The sequence below is a fragment of the Eubalaena glacialis genome, chromosome 8 (assembly GCF_028564815.1).
Source record: "Eubalaena glacialis isolate mEubGla1 chromosome 8, mEubGla1.1.hap2.+ XY, whole genome shotgun sequence".
Taxonomy (NCBI): Eukaryota; Metazoa; Chordata; class Mammalia; order Artiodactyla; family Balaenidae; genus Eubalaena; species Eubalaena glacialis.
The window spans coordinates 46,302,941-46,323,064 of record NC_083723.1 but is presented as its reverse complement, the minus strand read 5'-3'; the positions used below and the strand labels follow the sequence as shown (position 1 = coordinate 46,323,064).

At 37.0% G+C, this 20,124-nt stretch overlaps 1 protein-coding gene across 1 annotated transcript in view; it reads right to left on the bottom strand.

Moving 5' to 3' along the window:
- Nucleotides 1-1,087: 1,087 nt before the first annotated feature.
- LOC133096173 (protein piccolo-like) overlaps nt 1,088-20,124 on the bottom strand; it is a 78,165-nt gene continuing 59,128 nt past the window's right edge. Inside the window, exons 3-7 of the mRNA XM_061197658.1 lie at nt 7,616-7,709; nt 6,312-6,383; nt 4,572-4,752; nt 2,787-2,988; nt 1,088-1,504 (exon numbers count right to left, since the gene is read on the bottom strand). Coding sequence (XP_061053641.1) covers nt 1,353-1,504; nt 2,787-2,988; nt 4,572-4,667 — 450 coding nt within the window. The 5' untranslated portion in view covers nt 4,668-4,752; nt 6,312-6,383; nt 7,616-7,709 and the 3' untranslated portion in view covers nt 1,088-1,352. The remainder of the gene's footprint in view (nt 1,505-2,786; nt 2,989-4,571; nt 4,753-6,311; nt 6,384-7,615; nt 7,710-20,124) is intronic.

The following is a 20,124-nucleotide window of genomic DNA, read 5'->3' as shown; positions in this document are numbered from 1 at the left end:
TTGCCCTTTGTACTGCCACATACATCCTCCATTGCTCCTAAATATCTGATTAGTTGGGACAAAAGCATATTAAATTTTAAAAATTTCTGAGAATACAGAGAAATGCAATAAGAAAGTACAAGTCTTAATTTTAGTTTTGTGGAAAGTATAGAATCATAGAATCAAGTGTTTTAGGGCTGGAAGGGACTTAAGGGGGCAAACACTGCTATCGTTTTTTTTTAATCCTTTCTTTGATATATGTTTTTGAATTAAAATTAAAACTAAATTTGAATTACAATGAAGATAATTTTATAATCACCCTGGTTTGATCCCTGTCACTGGCAGTGAGTGGCATTCTTTCTTGGGGAAAATTCCACAAATTGTTGGTGTCAAGTTAGGGACAGATATTAACTTGCTTTCCTTCCTAACAAAGCCATGGAATCAAGTCTAGGTGCCTGTCCGGAGCAAGACTCATTGGATTTGTCTTCGTCTATCCAGAAAGCTGAGAAGATTGTGAAGTAGATCACATGTGCAAGAAAGGAAGAGTGGAAGCATTGCCTAGGGTAGCCCAAACCCATTATTTATTTACGTTTATGTAAGCTCTGGTCCTTTTACTTGGTATAATTCCCCATCTATCTTATGCTTCCGACATGAAACTTTGTCCTGCAACTCAATATTCTATCATTATAGCTCGCACTAGCAACGAACTAGCAACTTTAAATTCTCTATTGCGAGGAATCAAATGAGAAAGCAAAAACTGACACACTCATTTTAAGCTGTATCATATAACAATGGCTCAGAACCCAGTGGTTTATGAATGAAATAAAGATAATTTATTTATTACACAGGCACTTGGATATTCACATGCCCAACACATGATACACTTGACAACTACAGAAACATGAGTGGAAAAAATGTGTTCGTAGGATCAAGAAAGAACTTTCACCATGTAAAGGTGAATGAGTGCATTAACAATTTTTTCCTTTACTTTCCTCTAAGAATTTCCAAAATCTACTGAATTTTTTTTAAAAAGTTACACTTGAAATAATATTCAACAAAAACTGATCTACATTCCAACTGGTATGCTAACTCGAATTGTGAGCAGTTTAAACTTTTATCACAGTGAAACATATTTATAGTCATGCTTGAACAGATTAACAGTATTCATATTGCAGAATGGAACGCATGCTACTAACCTAATCTATTTCCCAACAAAAGTCAAAAGATGCCCAGTGCGTAGAAAAATACAAATCACTGTAGCCAATATATTATGGGACTGATCTTGGGACTTACATGGTGATGATGAAGTCCTGAAATGCCATGCCCGCAAAAGCACATTAAAAAGTGGATAAACATACTTTATCAGACAATCTCTAAAAATTAAAAGATGAGGGCTTTAAATTTGGGGGATGTTCTTGCTGTGTGCTTTGAATAGTGCCTTTCTGCTCACCTCCTTCTGGCTTGACTGGTCCATCAGACATCACCTTCCTGAGGGCTAGCTGGCTTTGGTCTTGGTTGCCATTAGCTGGTGGAGGCAGATTATCAGACTGAGTTCTTTGAATGGGGAGGACTCCTGCTATGCTGTGTCTGTGCTGCTTCCTGGCATGATTAGACTGACCGCTTTTATGTGCTGCTGTGGTAGTGTGGGTGAAATGGAAACCCAGAGCATGTATCCTCAGATGGAACCAGCTTGAATGTTATTCATGCAAACAGAAGTGATCTTTTGCTCTATCGAAGTAAGTTGTGTTTTCAAATGCCAAAATGACACCACATGCACAGCACTAAAGCGGGTTAAAACTGGCTGTTTCTTTGGAAATGATGACTTTGGGAGATGGGGAGAACATTCATCTATCTCCGTTGTTTGGCTGATGCCTCTTGGAAGTAACAGTGCCCCTACATTTTTAAAGTCTCTGTACTCACTAAGTTCTTATATAATTCTATCAATTGAAATTACAGCAGTTAAGATGGGTGAATTGTTATGCTTTGATATCTTAACTTCCAAAGGATTTCCAATGGTTTGAAAAAAGAATAACCCTATAAATTCTCTTGTATCATATACACAGTGTGATCCAACAGAATGGACCCAACTGTGCTCCTTAATGAGGTAACATGGCCTCATCGAATATGCTTAGACATATATTAATACTACATACTTTTTGGAGAATATGAGAAACATTATTTTCTTTACAGATTTTTTTTCCCAAAAGACTAGAAAGTTTCTCACACGGAAAGCTTCATTATTTCACATGCATAATTTATTAAAAATTTTAAGTGTAAATGGTTTTTCCATTTCCCCTAGGTTCTAGAACTTGACTGTTGGTTACATGACTCTTCTGCCTAAAATTTTTTAGTGTTTTTCAGAGGTGAGACTCTCATTGCTAATCTGCTCAAAATGCTTATGTGTGTGCCTTTTTTTGGTGTAATGCCTGGAAAACCGGCAGCCACTTGTGCTTGTAATTCCTGTATTCTAAAGGATATTTAAGTGCACACAAAAAGGATACACAACATAGTTTTGCCTGCACGCATCACAGACACAGCTACCAAATACTATGAGCCAGGTTGGATGGATGGTGGAGACAAAGGAGAAACAGCCAGTTTTATTTCGTTCTATGTAAATTAAAACAAAAAAGAACTAAATGAGAGAGAGCATATTTATGTATCGATACTGTTCCTACACAGACAAAGGGACAGAGAACAGAGGGAGCAGGGAATGCACAAAACAAAGCAAATGGGGAAGGACAGCAGGAAAGAAAGGCAACAGATGAACATTAAGCTGCCATGCTGAGGAATTTATTTGCGTCTTTTACTTGGTTGAAGGCGGAGTTGTTGCACGGCGGCTTCGGCAGCGGCTATAGCAGCCCCTGCATCTTCCAGGTGGGTCTGAGTGACGCTGGTTTTGCTTTGACTGCGAGATGGTCCATGAGAGCGGAGATGAGGAGCGGCCTTCGGATGAGGATTTCGAGCTACCGGGACTACTATGGGATTTCTCAATGGTGGGAACCTGCATGTCTGGTTAAAAGGGTAAAACATGAGTTAAAGTTGCTCCAGCGTTCCTCCTGTCAAGCTGGGTCTCACATAATTTGAAACCGTCTAAGATTTATGTTAATTCTGTTTCTTTTTTGGCGCGTTTATGCAACTGCTCACCATACAGCAATGCGATTCAACATTTGGGAGGAAAGGCAAGAGGATGATAATCTTGAGAAGAGAGGGTTGAGAAGAGGAATACATTCCAAGTAGTCTCATATAAATGAATATATTAACTTATAGTTTCACCAAGCAACTCTGCTAATTCTGGTAGGGACCAGGTAAGAAACAATAGGCTGACACTGCCACAGGAGGAGTTTTAAGTAAAATTCCTGGAGGAAGGTGTGTGAGTCACTGGGATACATGGAAGTGGAGACTGTATTATATCATTATCTCAGGTGATTTTACAGAATGTATATATAAGATCACACATTTACTGTGATAGTCATAGAGAGAGAGGTCTTTATACCAATCATCTTCCAGAATGTTAATTGGTGAAGAGTTGATCTGGTTAAGTGGAATCCAGAAATGATCTATACAACTCATAAGTAATCTATAGCACTTATTGTAGTCAGTGGTTTATTGTATCAACTCAGTGGCCTCCTGGACATGACCTCAGTTTTTCATCTCCTAGAACACTTGCATTTCCAATCCAAATTGCAAAGAACCACTTTTCAATTAGCTGTACTTCCTGAGAAGAGGTGAAAAGGAAGGAATACTCAGATCCAATATAAAAATTTTTATTTAATACTTATAAATAGCTCAGCATATCCTGGAAAGATACTACATGGTTCTCTCATACAGGCAGTAACTCATTTTATGATGAAGATTACTGTTGTGTTGTAGGATAACTGGTTAATGAACCTCCCAAAGGAAAAGCTCATTCCAATGGGAAAGCTGTGCATATTGCCAAACACAATGTATGATGCTGCAATTTAAAAATAATAATAGTAGTTAAAAAATATCATAGAGTTAGTTTAAATGCACCATTTAGGAACGGTTTAAGTAATTTTCAGCATACCAATTGTTTTGATGACATGAGGAAAATGTTTTTGATATAATTAAAAAGCAGAATGCAAAACTGTTTATGTTCATATATTACATATATGATTTATGAGTAAGAATATACATATGAAAAAATAGGGATTTAAACAGAAGAAACATGCATAAATGGTAATGATGATTATGTCTAGTCAATGAACTGTTGAGGATTTTTATGTTTCCTTTATGAAATACCCCAAAGTATTTTATAAAATCATATTAACCTAGATTTTGAGAGATGAAAAAGACCCAGTAGCTCATATAACCCAACCTCCTCCATTTTATAGGTTGAAAAACAGAGAAGCAGAGAGGTGAAGATCACAAAGGCATCAACCTAATTATGGGCTGATCTGAGACTAAAGCCCTTTTCTCCTGATTCCATATCCATTACTCTTTGCATGATATTATATTAAATATTTCCCAATATAATACCTTTCAAAAGATATTAAATATACAGGCACTCATATTCAAGAAGATACTGAGTGAATAAACAGACAAAAGCTTTTTCTACTTGAAATATCTCTTACCCTTGGATGGGTCAGGGAAGATACCATGGCTTCTGCTTTTGATGACAGACGGCTTTGGGGACTGCTGGCTGCTTTGACTGGAATGGGACTTGCCATGATCAATGCTTTCAGTCTGTTCTTTGAGAGGATACCACCTAGGCATGTTATCGAGGTGAGATGTGCTAGATTAATCAATCAATACCTGAAAACAAGTGCAATAAGTGAATAAAATTTATGGATTAAGCTGTAATTCACTTGTTGTTTGTTTCTGTGATCTGAAATTTATTCAAGGACGTAAGTCAAAGGATATAGTATAACCTTTAAGATGATGAAGTCTTCCTCATTTTTCTTCACCCATGATACTGAGAATGTCTTGTGCATACCAGATGCTGTATAAACGTTTGGTTAAATCGAACTGTATGACATCTCTATTAATTAAATTATTGGGAGATGATGCAAAAAGGTAGAGTCACAAGTCAATCTCTTTATGAAATAAAGTCTTCTTTTGTTAAATGGACACATGATATTCTTAAACTGGGCTAGTGTTTTTTTTGCAGATTGTTTGATTTTAGTTACAAGAGGGACAAAATGAAAAAGAATGGCTAATTTTCAATTACTAACTTATTCCCTCTATTTTAAAACATACTTTAGTTCACATTTGAAACAGAGATATTACCAACAGTTTACAATAAGAAAGTGCTGTGTCATGGTTTAATTGGCAATATTTTTTCTTTCTTAGTGGTACATAAACAATGGTGCATTTTACAGTAGTTGGCATCTTAAATTTGAGCAGATATTAAAAAATAAAACCACACAATGGATATATGTTTTAGGTTCATGTGAACAATAAATTATAAGGACTTCAATAAATCAGATTTTTGAAATAGGACAATAAATCAGATATAACCATACTCTAGAGTAGTTCTGTCTAAGACCAAGATTAGTCCAAGTGGCTATACCACATGGAGCCTGCAGGTGAAGTTCAAATGATCTAGTTTTGATGGGAAAGAGGTATAGAGTGTAGGAACCAAACAAGGCCTCATGTCACCCAGACTACTCAACTGTTTTCTATTGTCTCTATCAAAAGGATATTGTATTTTCTAGGTGTTATATATTTTTGGAGATTTATTTTTTTAACATTAATTCATAACTTCAGCTTTAAGCAAAGATCACTAAACCAAATATGTATTTTTGGAATATGATAGATGAAAGATATCACAGAATCTGACCATCCTGCCATATTTCATAATTAGGTTACATTCCTTGTGAATTTATAAAAATTGTTTTTACTGTTTTCTCCTACTTCTAGTTTTGCTTCTTAAAATATTTTGAGATGTTTTGTGGGACACTTAAAAGAAATAAGAATGTAAAATGTCACATCAAGTCATTCATACGTGCAATGAGGAATAGCAATTAAACTGAAAATGCATTTGAAAAAAATCCAGCTCATTTTATAATACAATAAATTTATCTCAAATCTTTTACATAATCATTTGGATTCACAGCATGATTATATAACTTTCTATCAAAACAATTAATATTTCATCTTGCAAATTAATTATAAAGTACAAGTGGTAAAGTGAAAATTATTTCTTCAGTTGCTATTCATCTATTCAAAGAGTCATTCATAAATAAATTCTATCCACCAAAGAATTTCATCCAGAAATAGTTATCTTATACACTTAAGAAATATGTTTTCCATAAAGATTTAATTGATGGTTTATAATGAAGCAAATAAAAAAAAGGAAACCATAGGCTCACCTCACCAAGAAAATCATTGGAAGAAAATCTATCATAATCCCAGACTGTCACCTCCAGTGTTTTCTTCTTGAGCTACAGTTCAAATCAAAATGTCATTAACCTCATTTCTCATCATAAATTTTCATTATACTCATATAATAGACTCATTTATATTTTCATTCCTTGAACTCTTTCCGCTTATGTAAAAATACTTTAAGTTTATATAAAACTGTACACTTACATTCAATATTATGTAAACTGTCAATCATTTTGTGGTCCAACCAAGTATTTGATCATAAGATACCTCACCATTTTACAAAAAAAAAGGTGATTTTTACTTATTTCCTGTTATTCTACCCCTGCCCATTATTAAAAGTACCAAGCAGAATCTATATATACTCTTTAAATACATGAAATTCATAGGTTGCAAAAATGTCTAGGTTATTCAGGGTATTTGGATTATAGTTTTTCCTTTCAGTAAATTGCCAAAACACATTAGTATCACTGTCTTATTTCTGCAGGTGAATTTAACGTATTTTAAATTCAAGAACCCAGATCACAATTTATATCCAGCTTCAATTTCATAGTCAAATTAGAAATCTTCCAAAGGATAAATTAGAAACCTCATTTTGAAAGACAACTCATCTGTACATTGTTTTCATGGATGTCTTCTTCCTATTCTATTTGTATTCTTTTCTCTCTGAATTCATCTTTATAAACCATCAGTTGTTTTCTATTATTGATACAAAGTTATGACATGAAGATTTTCAGAAACACATTGATGTAACTTTGCTTAGAGTCATCTATTTGTTGTGATAATCCTTTACACTAGTCTTCTTCATGCTTTCTTCTGTACAGTTTAGTTGCACAATGCCAGATCTGTAGGAAGCCTCAATTTAGAAAAGAGATGTTCCCTAAATTGTTGCCAGGAGGGGTAATTCATTTCAGTGCATCTGAATCTTGTTTCTTCTTTGTTTATGAAAGTCAAAATACAGCTAGTTGGAAAATATTTTCCCTCAAAATATGATAAACAAAGCCCAGTCTATTGAAATATTTAATTTTGAAATAATCAGGGGAAAATGTCCCACTAGTCTTACTCATTTTGTTTATTTTTTAGCTGTTTTGTCAAAATGTGCACATTTTCTTTCAATGTACCTTCGAACTGCACCCAGTTCCTTTTACTGGCTATATTTCTTGCATGTATTTTACTTAATTTTTTTTGTTTGTATGGAAAAATTGATATGAATCACAATCTTTCAATAATTCTGTCATCACTATTTTTATATTAGCCTGAATCTGTCATATAGAAAATAATCATTGCATACCTGTTCCATGGAGATACTTTTATAAATTACTGTTTGATTCCACTCAGGATTAAGACTTTTCTGAACATATTTAGTCCTTCTCTTGTACTCAGCACTGAATTGGAAAAAAAGAAAGAATTACCCTGATTATTTACCTTGACCGATGACTTCATAGTCAACCTGAAGGGCATGCAGACATCTAAAGGTATTTTTTTTTAAACATCTTTACTGGAGTATAATTGCTTTACAATGGTGTGTTAGCTTCTGCTTTATAACAAAGTGAATCAGTTATACATATACATATGTTCCAATATCTCTTCCCTCTTGCATCTCCCTCCCTCCCACCCTCCTTATCCCACCCCTCTAGGTGGTCACAAAGCACCGAGCTGATCTCCCTGTGCTATGCGGCTGCTTCCCACTACCTATCTATTTTACGTTTTGTAGTGTATATATGTCCATGCCACTGTCTCGCTCTGTCCCAGCTTACCCTTCCCCCTCCCCATATCCTCAAGTCCGTTCTCTAGTAGGTCTGTGTCATTATTCCCGTCTTACCACTAGGTTCTTCATGACCTTTTTTTTTTTTTCCTTAGATTCCATGTATATGTGTTAGCATACTGTATTTGTTTTTCTCTTTCTGACTTACTTCACTCTGTATGACAGACTCTAACTCCATTCACCTCACTACAAATAACTCAATTTCGTTTCTTTTTATGGCTGAGTAATATTCCATTGTATATATGTGCCACACCTTCTTTATCCATTCATCTGATGATGGACACTTAGATTGCTTCCATGTCCTGGCTATTGTAAATAGAGCTGCAATGAACATTTTGGTACATGACTCTTTCTGAATTATGGTTTTCTCAGGGCATATGCCAAGTAGTGGGATTGCTGGGTCATATGGTAGTTCTATTTTTAGTTTTTTAAGGAACCTCCATACCGTTCTCCATAGTGGCGGTATCAATTTACATTCCCACCAACAGTGAAAGAGTGTTCCCTTTTCTCCACACCCTCTCCAGCATTTATTGTTTCTAGATTTTTTGATGATGGCCATTCTGACTGGTGTGAGATGATATCTCATTGTAGTTTTGATTTGCATTTCTCTAATGATTAATGATGTTGAGCATTCTTTTGTGTGTTTGTTGGCAATCTGTATATCTTCTTTGGTGAAATGTCTATTTAGGTCTTGTGCCCATTTTTGGATTGGGTTGTGTTTTTTTTTGTTACTGAGCTGCATGAGCTGCTTGTAAATTTTGGAGATTAATCCTTTGTCAGTTGCTTCATTTGCAAATATTTTCTCCCATTCTGAGGGTTGTCTTTTGGTCTTGTTTATGGTTTCCTTTGCTGTGCAAAAGCTTTTAAGTTTCATTAGGTCCCATTTGTTTATTTGTGTTTTTATTTCCATTTCTCTAGGACCTGGGTCAAAAAGGATCTTGCTGTGATTTATGTCATAGAGTGTTGTGCCTATGTTTTCCTCTAAGAGTTTGATAGTGTCCAGCCTTACATTTAGGTATTTAATCTATTTTGAGCTTATTTTTGTGTATGGTGTTAGAGAGTGTTCTAATTTCATACTTTTACATGTACCTGTCCAGTTTTCCCAGCACCACTTATTGAAGAGGCTGTCTTTTCTCCACTGTATATGCTTGCCTCCTTTATCAAAGATAAGGTGACCATATGTGTGTGGGTTTATCTCTGGGCTTTCTATCCTGTTCCACTGATCTATATTTCTGTTTTTGTGCCAGTACCATACTGTCTTGATTACTGTAGCTTTGTAGTATAGTCTGAAGTCAGGGAGCCTGATTCCTCCAAATATTTTGTTTTGAATCACTATGTAATCGTCTCATCATCCTCATGTCTTAAACTGTATTTTAAGTTGAATGCACAATGACAATTTAAAAATATCTTGGATGCCTTTAGTTTTATTTTCCCTAAGGTATTTTTTTTAAAGAAAAGCTTTTAGGTGTTCTAACTAGAATACAGTTTTAGAAATCTTAATCTCTCCTGAATGTGTGAGATAATTACATGAACTATACAGTAACATCAATATCTTCTTGTCCTCTAAATAATAATTTGATATTTAACTTTCCAATAGTTTTGCAACTGATCATGTCAGCAAAGCCAAATGGTCTTTCAATTCATTTTTTTCTATAAAAAGCTGAAATAACTGTACTGACTGAGGAAAGGATGAAAAATGGCTGTTGCTATAGCTGGGATTCCATGAACATTTGTTACCTTATATTTATAGTAGATTTTGACACTCTTCGTAAAGTAGAATACTTAATCTAGTTATGAAACAATCTTAATTAAATACAAATTCTTGGTTTATGTCAATAGCTTATGTTACAAATGATGAACCAAATCAAAACTTTTCCTCATTCATTATAACTTGGGGCATTTCAGTTTATCCTTGACTCTTCCATGCCCTCTGGTCACCAGTTAGAAGCTTATATCTTACACGTTTAAGCATAACTTATTTTCAAAACTTATTCTAATTAAGTCTGACAAAACATTTATAACTGGCATCAACCAGCTAATGGGGTTGGAATTATTGCTACTTGCTATGAGCCAATGGTGCCCACATAGACAAAGCTTTTCTCTAACACTCACTGGCTTTTTCCAAATTTTCTGCCTAGAAAACAAACCTACTTGTTTGGGGTCCATTCATGTGCCTGGACTTCATAAACTGCCTTACCCTAAAGGTACTGCATCCTGACCCTGGACCTGTAGTTCTATTCCCAACTGTCGGCAGACCAACTCTTGTTATATTCCTGGTCCCAAGCACTGCCAAATTCTGGAATACCTACTATTGTTCCCCAGATGCTAATTTACTTATTCATTCTAGATAAAACTATTAAGAATCAAGCTCCAGTTCACCACTCACTTTTAGAGATGGGTCTACAGCCCAGTATCTTTTTTTCTCCCTCTGGCTTTATTCTCTTTCTTATCAGACATACACAAGGGCAATAATTTCCAACATTGACTGCATATTAGGATCATTTTGGGATCTGAGTTCCAAGGGTGGTAGGTGGGGCAACTAGCACGGCACCCACATCCCCCTGCCCTTCACCCCCAAGGAGAGTCTTATTTAACAGGTCTGGGTTGAGACTTGAACATCAGAATTTTAAAAATGATCTAGGAAAATCTAAAGTATTGCCAAGATTGAGAACCACTGAGAACCACTGAGCTCATGTCTCCTAAGACCTCACATTTCAGCCACTGTGAACTGAATCCAATTTAAGAAATGAAGCAGCACTATTCTCATTTGTAACCAACCTATCTGAATGTACAAAAAAAGAGAGTAGGATTTGACAATTTTGTCATTCAGCACAAAGTGCAAATAATTCTAGGGAAATGTATAGGCAATGATTCAAAGACACAGGAACTTTCATAGACTGTGGACAGAAAGTATACATTTGTACATATACTTTTTAGGTAAATTTGTCTGTTTAGTGAAGTTTATGCACTCAAGTACCCAGAAAATTCCACTTTGACTTAATTCCACTTCTACTTTAGAGAAATTCTCCCACATGTACAAAAGGAATTTGTTAAAGAACATTCATTGTTGGAGGGAGGGGCAAGATGGCGGAAGAGTAAGACGCGGAGATCACCTTCCTCCCCACAGATACATGAGAAATACATCTACACGTGGAACTGCTCCTACAGAACACCCACTGAACGCTGGCAGAAGACGTCAGACCTCCCAAAAGGCAAGAAAATCCCCACGTACTTGGGTAGGGCAAAAGAAAAAAGAAATAACAGAGACAAAAGAATAGGGACGGGACCTGCACCAGTGGGAGGGAGCTGTGAAGGAGGAAAGGTTTCCACACACTAGGAAGCCCCTTCATGGGCAGAGACTGCGGGTAGCAGAGGGGGGAAGCTTCAGAGCCACGGAGGAGAGCGCAGCCACAGTGGTGCGGAGGGCAAAGCGGAGAGATTCCCGCACAGAGGAGCGGTGCCGACCAGCACTCACCAGCCCGAGAGGCTTGTCTGCTCAGCCGCCGGGGCGGGCGGGGCCTGGGAGCTGGGGCTCGGGCTTCGGTGCTAGCCGGGAGGGAGTCCGGGAAAAAGACTGCAGCTGCCAAAGAGGCAGGAGAATTTTTCTTGCCTCTTTGTTTCACGGCGCGCAAGGAGAGGGGATTCAGAGCGCCGCCTAAACGAGCTCCAGAGACGGGCGCGAGCCGCGGCTATCAGCGCGGATCCCACAGCAACAGGGACGCAGAGGGAAAAACGGAGAGATTCCCGCACAGAGGCTCGGCGCCGAGCAGCACTCACCAGCCCGAGAGGCTTGTCTGCTCACCCGCTGGGGCGGGCGGGGGCTGGGAGCTGAGGCGCGGGCTTCGGTTGGATCCCAGGGAGAGGACTGGGGTTGGCTGCGTGAACACAGCCTGAAGGGTCTAGCGCACCACAACTAGCCGGGAGGGTGCACGAGAAAAAGTCTGCAGCTGCCGAAGAGGCAGGAGACTTTTTCTTGCCTCTTTGTTTCGCGGCGTGCAAGGAGAGGGGATTCAAAGCGCCACTTAAACGAACTCCAGAGACGGGCGCGAGCCGCGGCTATCAGCGCGGACCCCAGAGACGGGCATGAGACGCTAAGGCTGCTGCTGCCGCCACCAAACAGCCTGTGGGCGAGCACAGGTCATTCTCCACACCGCCCCTCCCGGGAGCCTGTGCAGCCCGCCACGGCCAGGCTCCCGTAATCCGGGGACAACTTCCCCGGGAGAGCGCACAGCGCGCCTCAGGCTGCTGCAACGTCACGCCGGCTTCTGCCGCCGCAGGCTCGCCCCGCCTCCTCTGTACCGATCCCTCCCCCCGGCCTGACTGAGCCAGAGCCCCCGAATCAGCTGCTCCTTTAACCCCGTTCTGTCTGGGCGGGGAACAGACGCCCTCAGGGGACCTACATGCAGAGGCGGGTCCAAATCCAAAGCTGAACCCCGGGAGCTGTACGAACAAAGAAGAGAAAGGGCAATCTCTCCCAGCAGCCTCAGAAGCAGCGGATTAAAGCTCCACAAACAACTTGATGTGCCTGCATCTGTTGAATACCTGAATAGACAACGAATCATCCCAAATTTAGGAGACGGACTTTGGGAGCAGGATATATTAACTTTTCCCCTTTTCCTTTTTTTTGTGAGTGTAGATGTGTATGCTTCTGGGTGAGATTTTGTCTGTATAGCTTTGCTCTCACCTTTAGTCCTAGGGTTAGGTCCGTCCGTTTTTTTTTTTTTTTTTTTTTTTTTTTTTTCCTAATAAATGTTTTTTTAATAATTTTTTCCTTATTTTCTATTTTTAAAAAAATTTTTTAATAAGTTTTTTCATATTTTTTATTTTAAAAAATTAAAAGAATTTTTTTCTTAATAAATTTTTTCTAAATAATTTTTTTCTTATTTTTAGTATAAAAAATTAATAAATCTATTTTTAAAAATTAAAAAAAATTTTTTCTTAATAAATTTACTCTTAATAATTTTTTTTTCTTTTTTTTCTTATTTTTTCTTATAATTGCTTTATTTTATTTTATTTTATCCTCTTTTTTTCTTTCTTTCCATTTTTTCTCCCTTTTATTCTGAGCCGTGTGGATGAAAGGCTCTTGGTGCTCCAGCCAGGCATCAGGGCTGTGCCTCTGAGGTGGGAGAGCCAACTTCAGGACACTGGTCCACAAGAGACCTCCCAGCTCCACGTAATACCAAACAGCGAAAATCTCTCACAGATCTCCATCTCAACATCAAGACCCAGCTTCACTCAACGACCAGCAAGCTACAGTGCTGGACACCCTATGCCAAACAACTAGCAAGACAGGAACACAGCCCCATCCATTAACAGAGAGGCTGCCTAAAATCATAATAAGGCCACAGACACCCCAAAACACACCACCAGACGTGGACGAACCCACCAGAAAGACAACATCCAGCCTCATCCACCAGAACACAGGCACTAGTTCCCTCCACCAGGAAACCTACACAACCCACTGAACCAACCTTAGCCACTGGGGACAGATACCAAAAACAACGGGAACTACGAACCTGCAGCCTGTGAAAAGGAGACCCCAAACACAGTAAGATAAGCAAAATGAGAAGACAGAAAAACACACAGCAGATGAAGGAGCAGGGTCAAAACACACCAGACCTAACAAATGAAGAGGAAATAGGTAGTCTACCTGAAAAAGAATTCAGAATAATGATAGTAAGGATGATCCAAAGTCTTGGAAATAGAATAGACAAAATGCAAGAAACATTTAACAAGGACGTAGAAGAACTAAAGAAGAACCAAGAAACGATGACAAGCACAATAAATGAAATTAAAAATACTCTAGATGGGATCAATAGCAGAATAACTGAGGCAGAAGAACGGATAAGTGACCTGGAAGATAAAATGGTGGAAATAACTACTGCAGAGCAGAATAAAGAAAAAAGAATGAAAAGAACTGAGGACAGTCTCAGAGACCTCTGGGACAACATTAAACGCACCAACATTCGAATTATAGGGGTCCCAGAAGAAGAAGAGAAAAAGAAAGGGACTGAGAAAATATTTGAAGAGATTATAGTTGAAAACTTCCCTAATATGGGAAAGGAAATAGTTAATCAAGTCCTGGAAGCACAGAGAGTCCCATACAGGATAAATCCAAGGAGAAACACACCAAGACACATATTAATCAAACTATCAAAAATTAAATATAAAGAAAACATATTAAAAGCAGCAAGGGAAAAACAACAAATAACACACAAGGGAATCCCCATAAGGTTAACAGCTGATCTTTCAGCAGAAACTCTGCAAGCCAGAAGGGAGTGGCAGGATATACTTAAAGTGATGAAGGAGAAAAACCTACAACCAAGATTACTCTACCCAGCAAGGATCTCATTCAGATTTGATGGAGAAATTAAAACCTTTACAGACAAGCAAAAGCTGAGAGAGTTCAGCACCACCAAACCAGCTTTACAACAAATGCTAAAGGAACTTCTCTAGGCAAGAAACACAAGAGAAGGAAAACACCTACAATAACAAACCCAAAACATTTAAGAAAATGGGAATAGGAACATACATATCGATAATTACCTTAAATGTAAATGGATTAAATGCTCCAACCAAAAGACACAGACTGGCTGAATGGATACAAAAACAAGACCCATATATATGCTGTCTACAAGAGACCCACTTCAGACCTAGAGACACATACAGACTGAAAGTGAGGGGATGGAAAAAGATATTCCATGCAAATGGAAATCAAAAGAAAGCTGGAGTAGCAATTCTCATATCAGACAAAATAGACTTTAAAATAAAGACAATTACAAGAGACAAAGACGGACACTATATAATGATCAAGGGATCGATCCAAGAGGAAGGTATAACAATTGTAAATATTTATGCACCCAACATAGGAGCACCTCAATACATAAGGCAAATACTAACAGCCATAAAAGGGGAAATCGACAGTAACACAATCATAGTAGGGGACTTTAACACCCCACTTTCACCAATGGACAGATCATCCAAAATGAAAATAAATAAGGAAACACAAGCTTTAAATGATACATTAAACAAGATGGACTTAATTGATATTTATAGGACATTCCACCCAAAAACAACAGAATACACATTTTTCTCAAGTGCTCATGGAACATTCTCCAGGATAGATCATATCTTGGGTCACAAATCAAGCCTTGGTAAATTTAAAAAAATTGAAATTGTATCAAGTATCTTTTCCGACCACAACGCTATGAGACTAGATATCAATTACAGGAAAAGATCTGTAAAAAATACAAAAACATGGAGGCTACACAATACACTACTTAATAACGAAGTGATCACTGAAGAAATCAAAGGGGAAATCAAAAAATACCTAGAAACAAATGACAATGGAGACACGACGATCCAAAACCTATGGGATGCAGCAAAAGCAGTTCTAAGAGGGAAGTTTATAGCAATACAAGCCTACATCAAGAAACAGGAAACATCTCGAATAAACAACCTAACCTTGCACCTAAAGCAATTAGAGAAAGAAGAACAAAAAAACCCCAAAGCTAGCAGAAGGAAAGAAATCATAAAGATCAGATCAGAAATAAATGAAAAAGAAATGAAGGAAACAATAGCAAAAATCAATGAAACTAAAAGCTGGTTCTTTGAGAAGATAAACAAAATTGATAAACCATTAGCCAGACTCATCAAGAGAAAAAAGGAGAAGACTCAAATTAATAGAATTAGAAATGAAAAAGGAGAAGTAACCACTGACACTGCAGAAATACAAACGATCATAAGAGATTACTACAAGCAACTCTATGCTAATAAAATGGACAACCTGGAAGAAATGGACAGATTCTTAGAAATGCACAACCTGCCGAGACTGAACCAGGAAGAAATAGAAAATATGAACAGACCAATCACAAGCACTGAAATTGAAACTGTGATTAAAAATCTTCCAACACACAAAAGCCCAGGACCAGATGGCTTCACAGGCGAATTCTATCAAACATTTAGAGAAGAGCTAACACCTATCCTTCTCAAACTCTTCCAAAATATTGCAGAGGGAGGAACACTCCCCAACTCATTCTACGAGGCCACCATCACCCTGATACCAAAACCAGGCAAAGATGTCACAAAGAAAGAAAACTACAGGCCAATATCACTGATGAACATAGATGCAAAAATCCTCAACAAAATACTAGCAAACAGAATCCAACAGCACATTAAAAGGATCATACACCATGATCAAGTGGGGTTTATTCCAGGAATGCAAGGATTCTTCAATATACGCAAATCAATCAACGTGATACATCATATTAATAAATTGAAGGAGAAAAACCATATGATCATCTCAATAGATGCAGAGAAAGCTTTCGACAAAATTCAACACCCATTTATGATAAAAGTCCTGCAGAAAGTAGGCATAGAGGGAACTTTCCTCAACATAATAAAGGCCGTATATGACAAACCCACAGCCAACATTGTCCTCAATGGTGAAAAACTGAAACCATTTCCACTAAGATCAGGAACAAGACAAGGTTGCCCACTCTCACCACTATTATTCAACATAGTTTTGGAAGTGTTAGCCACAGCAATCAGAGACGAAAAAGAAATAAAAGGAATCCAAATCGGAAAAGAAGAAGGAAAGCTGTCACTGTTTGCAGATGACATGATACTATACATAGAGAATCCAAAAGATGCTACCAGAAAACTACTAGAGCTAATCAATGAATTTGGTAAAGTAGCAGGATACAAAATTAATGCACAGAAATCTCTTGCATTCCTGTATACTAATGATGAAAAATCTGAAAGTGAAATTAAGAAAACACTCCCGTTTACCATTGCAACAAAAAGAATAAAATACCTAGGAATAAACCTACCTAAGGAGACAAAAGACCTGTATGCAGAAAATTATAGGACACTGATGAAAGAAATTAAAGATGATACAAACAGATGGAGAGATATACCATGTTCTTGGATTGGAAGAATAAACATTGTGAAAATGACTCTGCTACCCAAAGCAATCTACAGATTCAATGCAATCCCTATCAAACTACCAATGGCATTTTTCACAGAACTAGAACAAAAAATTTCACAATTTGTATGGAAACACAAAAGACCCCGAATAGCCAAAGCAATCTTGAGAACGAAAAATGGAGCTGGAGGAATCAGGCTCCCTGACTTCAGACTATATTACAAAGCTACAGTAATCAAGACAGTTTGGTACTGGCACAAAAACAGAAATATAGATCAATGGAACAGGATAGAAAGCCCAGAGATAAGCCCACGCACATATGGTCACCTTATCTTTGATAAAGGAGGCAAGCATATACAGTGGAGAAAAGACAGCCTCTTCAATAAGTGGTGCTGGGAAAATTGGACAGGTACATGTAAAAGTAAGAAATTAGAACACTCCCTAACACCATACACAAAAATAAACTCAAAATGGATTAAAGACCTAAGTGTAAGGCCAGACACTATCAAACTCTTAGAGGAAAACATAGGCAGAACACTGTATGACATAAGTCACAGCAAGATCCTTTTTGACCCAGCTCCTAGAGAAATGGAAATAAAAACACAAATAAACAAATGGGACCTAATGAAACTTAAAAGCTTTTGCACAGCAAAGGAAACCATAAACAAGACCAAAAGACAACCCTCAGAATGGGAGAAAATATTTGCAAATGAAGCAACGGACAAAGGATTAATCTCCTAGATTTACAAGCAGCTCATGCAGCTCAATAACAAAAAAACAAACAACCCAATCCAAAAATGGGCAGAAGACCTAAATAGACATTTCTCCAAAGAAGAGATACAGATTGCCAACAGACACATGAAAGAATGCTCAACATCATTAATCATTAGAGAAATGCAAATCAAAACTACAATGAGGTATCATCTCACACCGGTCAGAATGGCCATCATCAAAAAATCTAGAAACAATAAATGCTGGAGAGGGTGTGGAGAAAAGGGAACACTCTTGCACTGTTGGTGGGAATGTAAATTGATACAGCCACTATGGAGAACAGTATGGAGGTTCCTTAAAAAACTAAAAATAGAACTACCATATGACCCAGCAATCCCACTACTGGGCATATACCCTGAGAAAACCATAATTCAGAAAGAGTCATGTACCAAAATATTCATTGCAGCTCTGTTTACAATAGCCAGGACATGGAAGCAACCTAGGTGTCCATCATCGGATGAATGGATAAAGAAGATGTGGCACATACATACAATGGAATATTACTCAGCCATAAAAAGAAATGAAATGGAGGTGTTTGTAATGAGGTGGATGGAGTTAGAGTCTGTCATACAGAGTGAAGTAAGTCAGAAAGAGAAAAAGAAATACAGTATGCTAACACATATATATGGAATCTAAGGGAAAAAAAAAAAGGTCATGAAGAACCTAGTGGCAAGATGGGAATAAAGACACAGACCTACTAGAGAATGGACTTGAGGATATGGGGAGGGGGAGGGGTGAGATGTGACAGGGTGAGAGAGTGTCATGGACATATATACACTACCAAATGTAAAATAGATAGCTAGTGGGAAGCAGCCGCATAGCACAGGGAGATCAGCTCGGTGCTTTGTGACCACCTAGAGGGGTGGGATAGGGAGGGTGGGAGGGAGGGAGATGCAAGAGGGAAGAGATATGGGAACATATGTATATGTATAACTGATTCACTTTGTTGTAAAGCAGAAGCTAACACACCATTGTAAAGCAATTATACTTCAATAAAGATGTTTAAAAAAAAAAAAAAAAGAAAAAAAAAAGAACATTCATTGCAACATTGTTTCTAATAGTGTGTTAATAGTATAATAAATAAATACATTATGATATATTTATTCAATGAAATTTAAGCAGCAGTTAAATTAAATGAAATACACCTTCATTTATCAAGACAGATAAATCTTAAAAAAAGTCTTGAGCAAATTATTTGCAGAAGAAAACCTATCGTAAATTATCATGATATAAAGTTAAAATTACATGAAATAATACTGTAAATTATTTATGTCTACTTGTATATATGTATGACAAACATTAATATCATAAGACAGCTTGGGAATTATAGATGTTAAACTCTATTTTGTGGTTATCTCAGGAGGACAGGGGAATGGTTTCAGAGGACTTCAGGGGTACCTGTAATATATTTTTTATTAAAACATATCTGAAGCCAATATAGCAAAATGTTATGATTTGATAAAATTGGATAGCAAGAACACAAGTATTTGTGACAGTATTTTCTATAATTTTCAGTAAGTTTAAAATATTTTATAACAACATTCAAAACTATTTTAGCAAATTATGTCCCTTTATACTTTATGATTTTGATTCTTTAAATTAATGACATAAGAAGAATGAATATGACCACTTTTAAGTTAATATCCAACTTTGGTTGCTACTTTAGAGTTCATGGCTATTCCTGTAGTAGGTATACTAAGAAAAAAACACATTGTGTAGTATGAGCTTTAAAGTTTCTATTTGTTTTGGACTTAATTATCCAAGTGGTGAGATCATGGGAAAAACATATTAGGGATAAGAGTCATAATACAGTGAACAGTGGTAAAATTGTTATTTTTTTCAAATTCTGAAAAATTGAATGCACAAAATTTTAAAATAAGATTGAAGATGGAAATTAATGTCAAATGCAAACTCATGTGTTTTTACTAAAATTCTAGATATGTCAGTATATATTAAAATACTCTGAACTATTGAAATGTCTTCAAAAAGATGTATTAGTCAACATATTTAATTTATAAATACTAATAATTGTTGTATTTCACATGCATACTTTAGTCATTTTTTCACCCATATGTAGCAAAATTATTGAATGCCAGCTCTGCACCAGGAATTATGCTCTATCAAAATGTACAACTGCAAAACTCTTAATTGTACTGACATACCATTATGTCATGAGAAGCACTTTATAAAGTAAGCACATTGAAATAATAACAGCTAACATTTACGAAATGCTACTTTTCCACAGGCAGAGTTCTAAGTGCTTTTCATGTGTTACATTATTTAATCCTCAAGGCAACTCTCTGAGTCCAGTATTATTTATTATCCTATTTTATAGCTG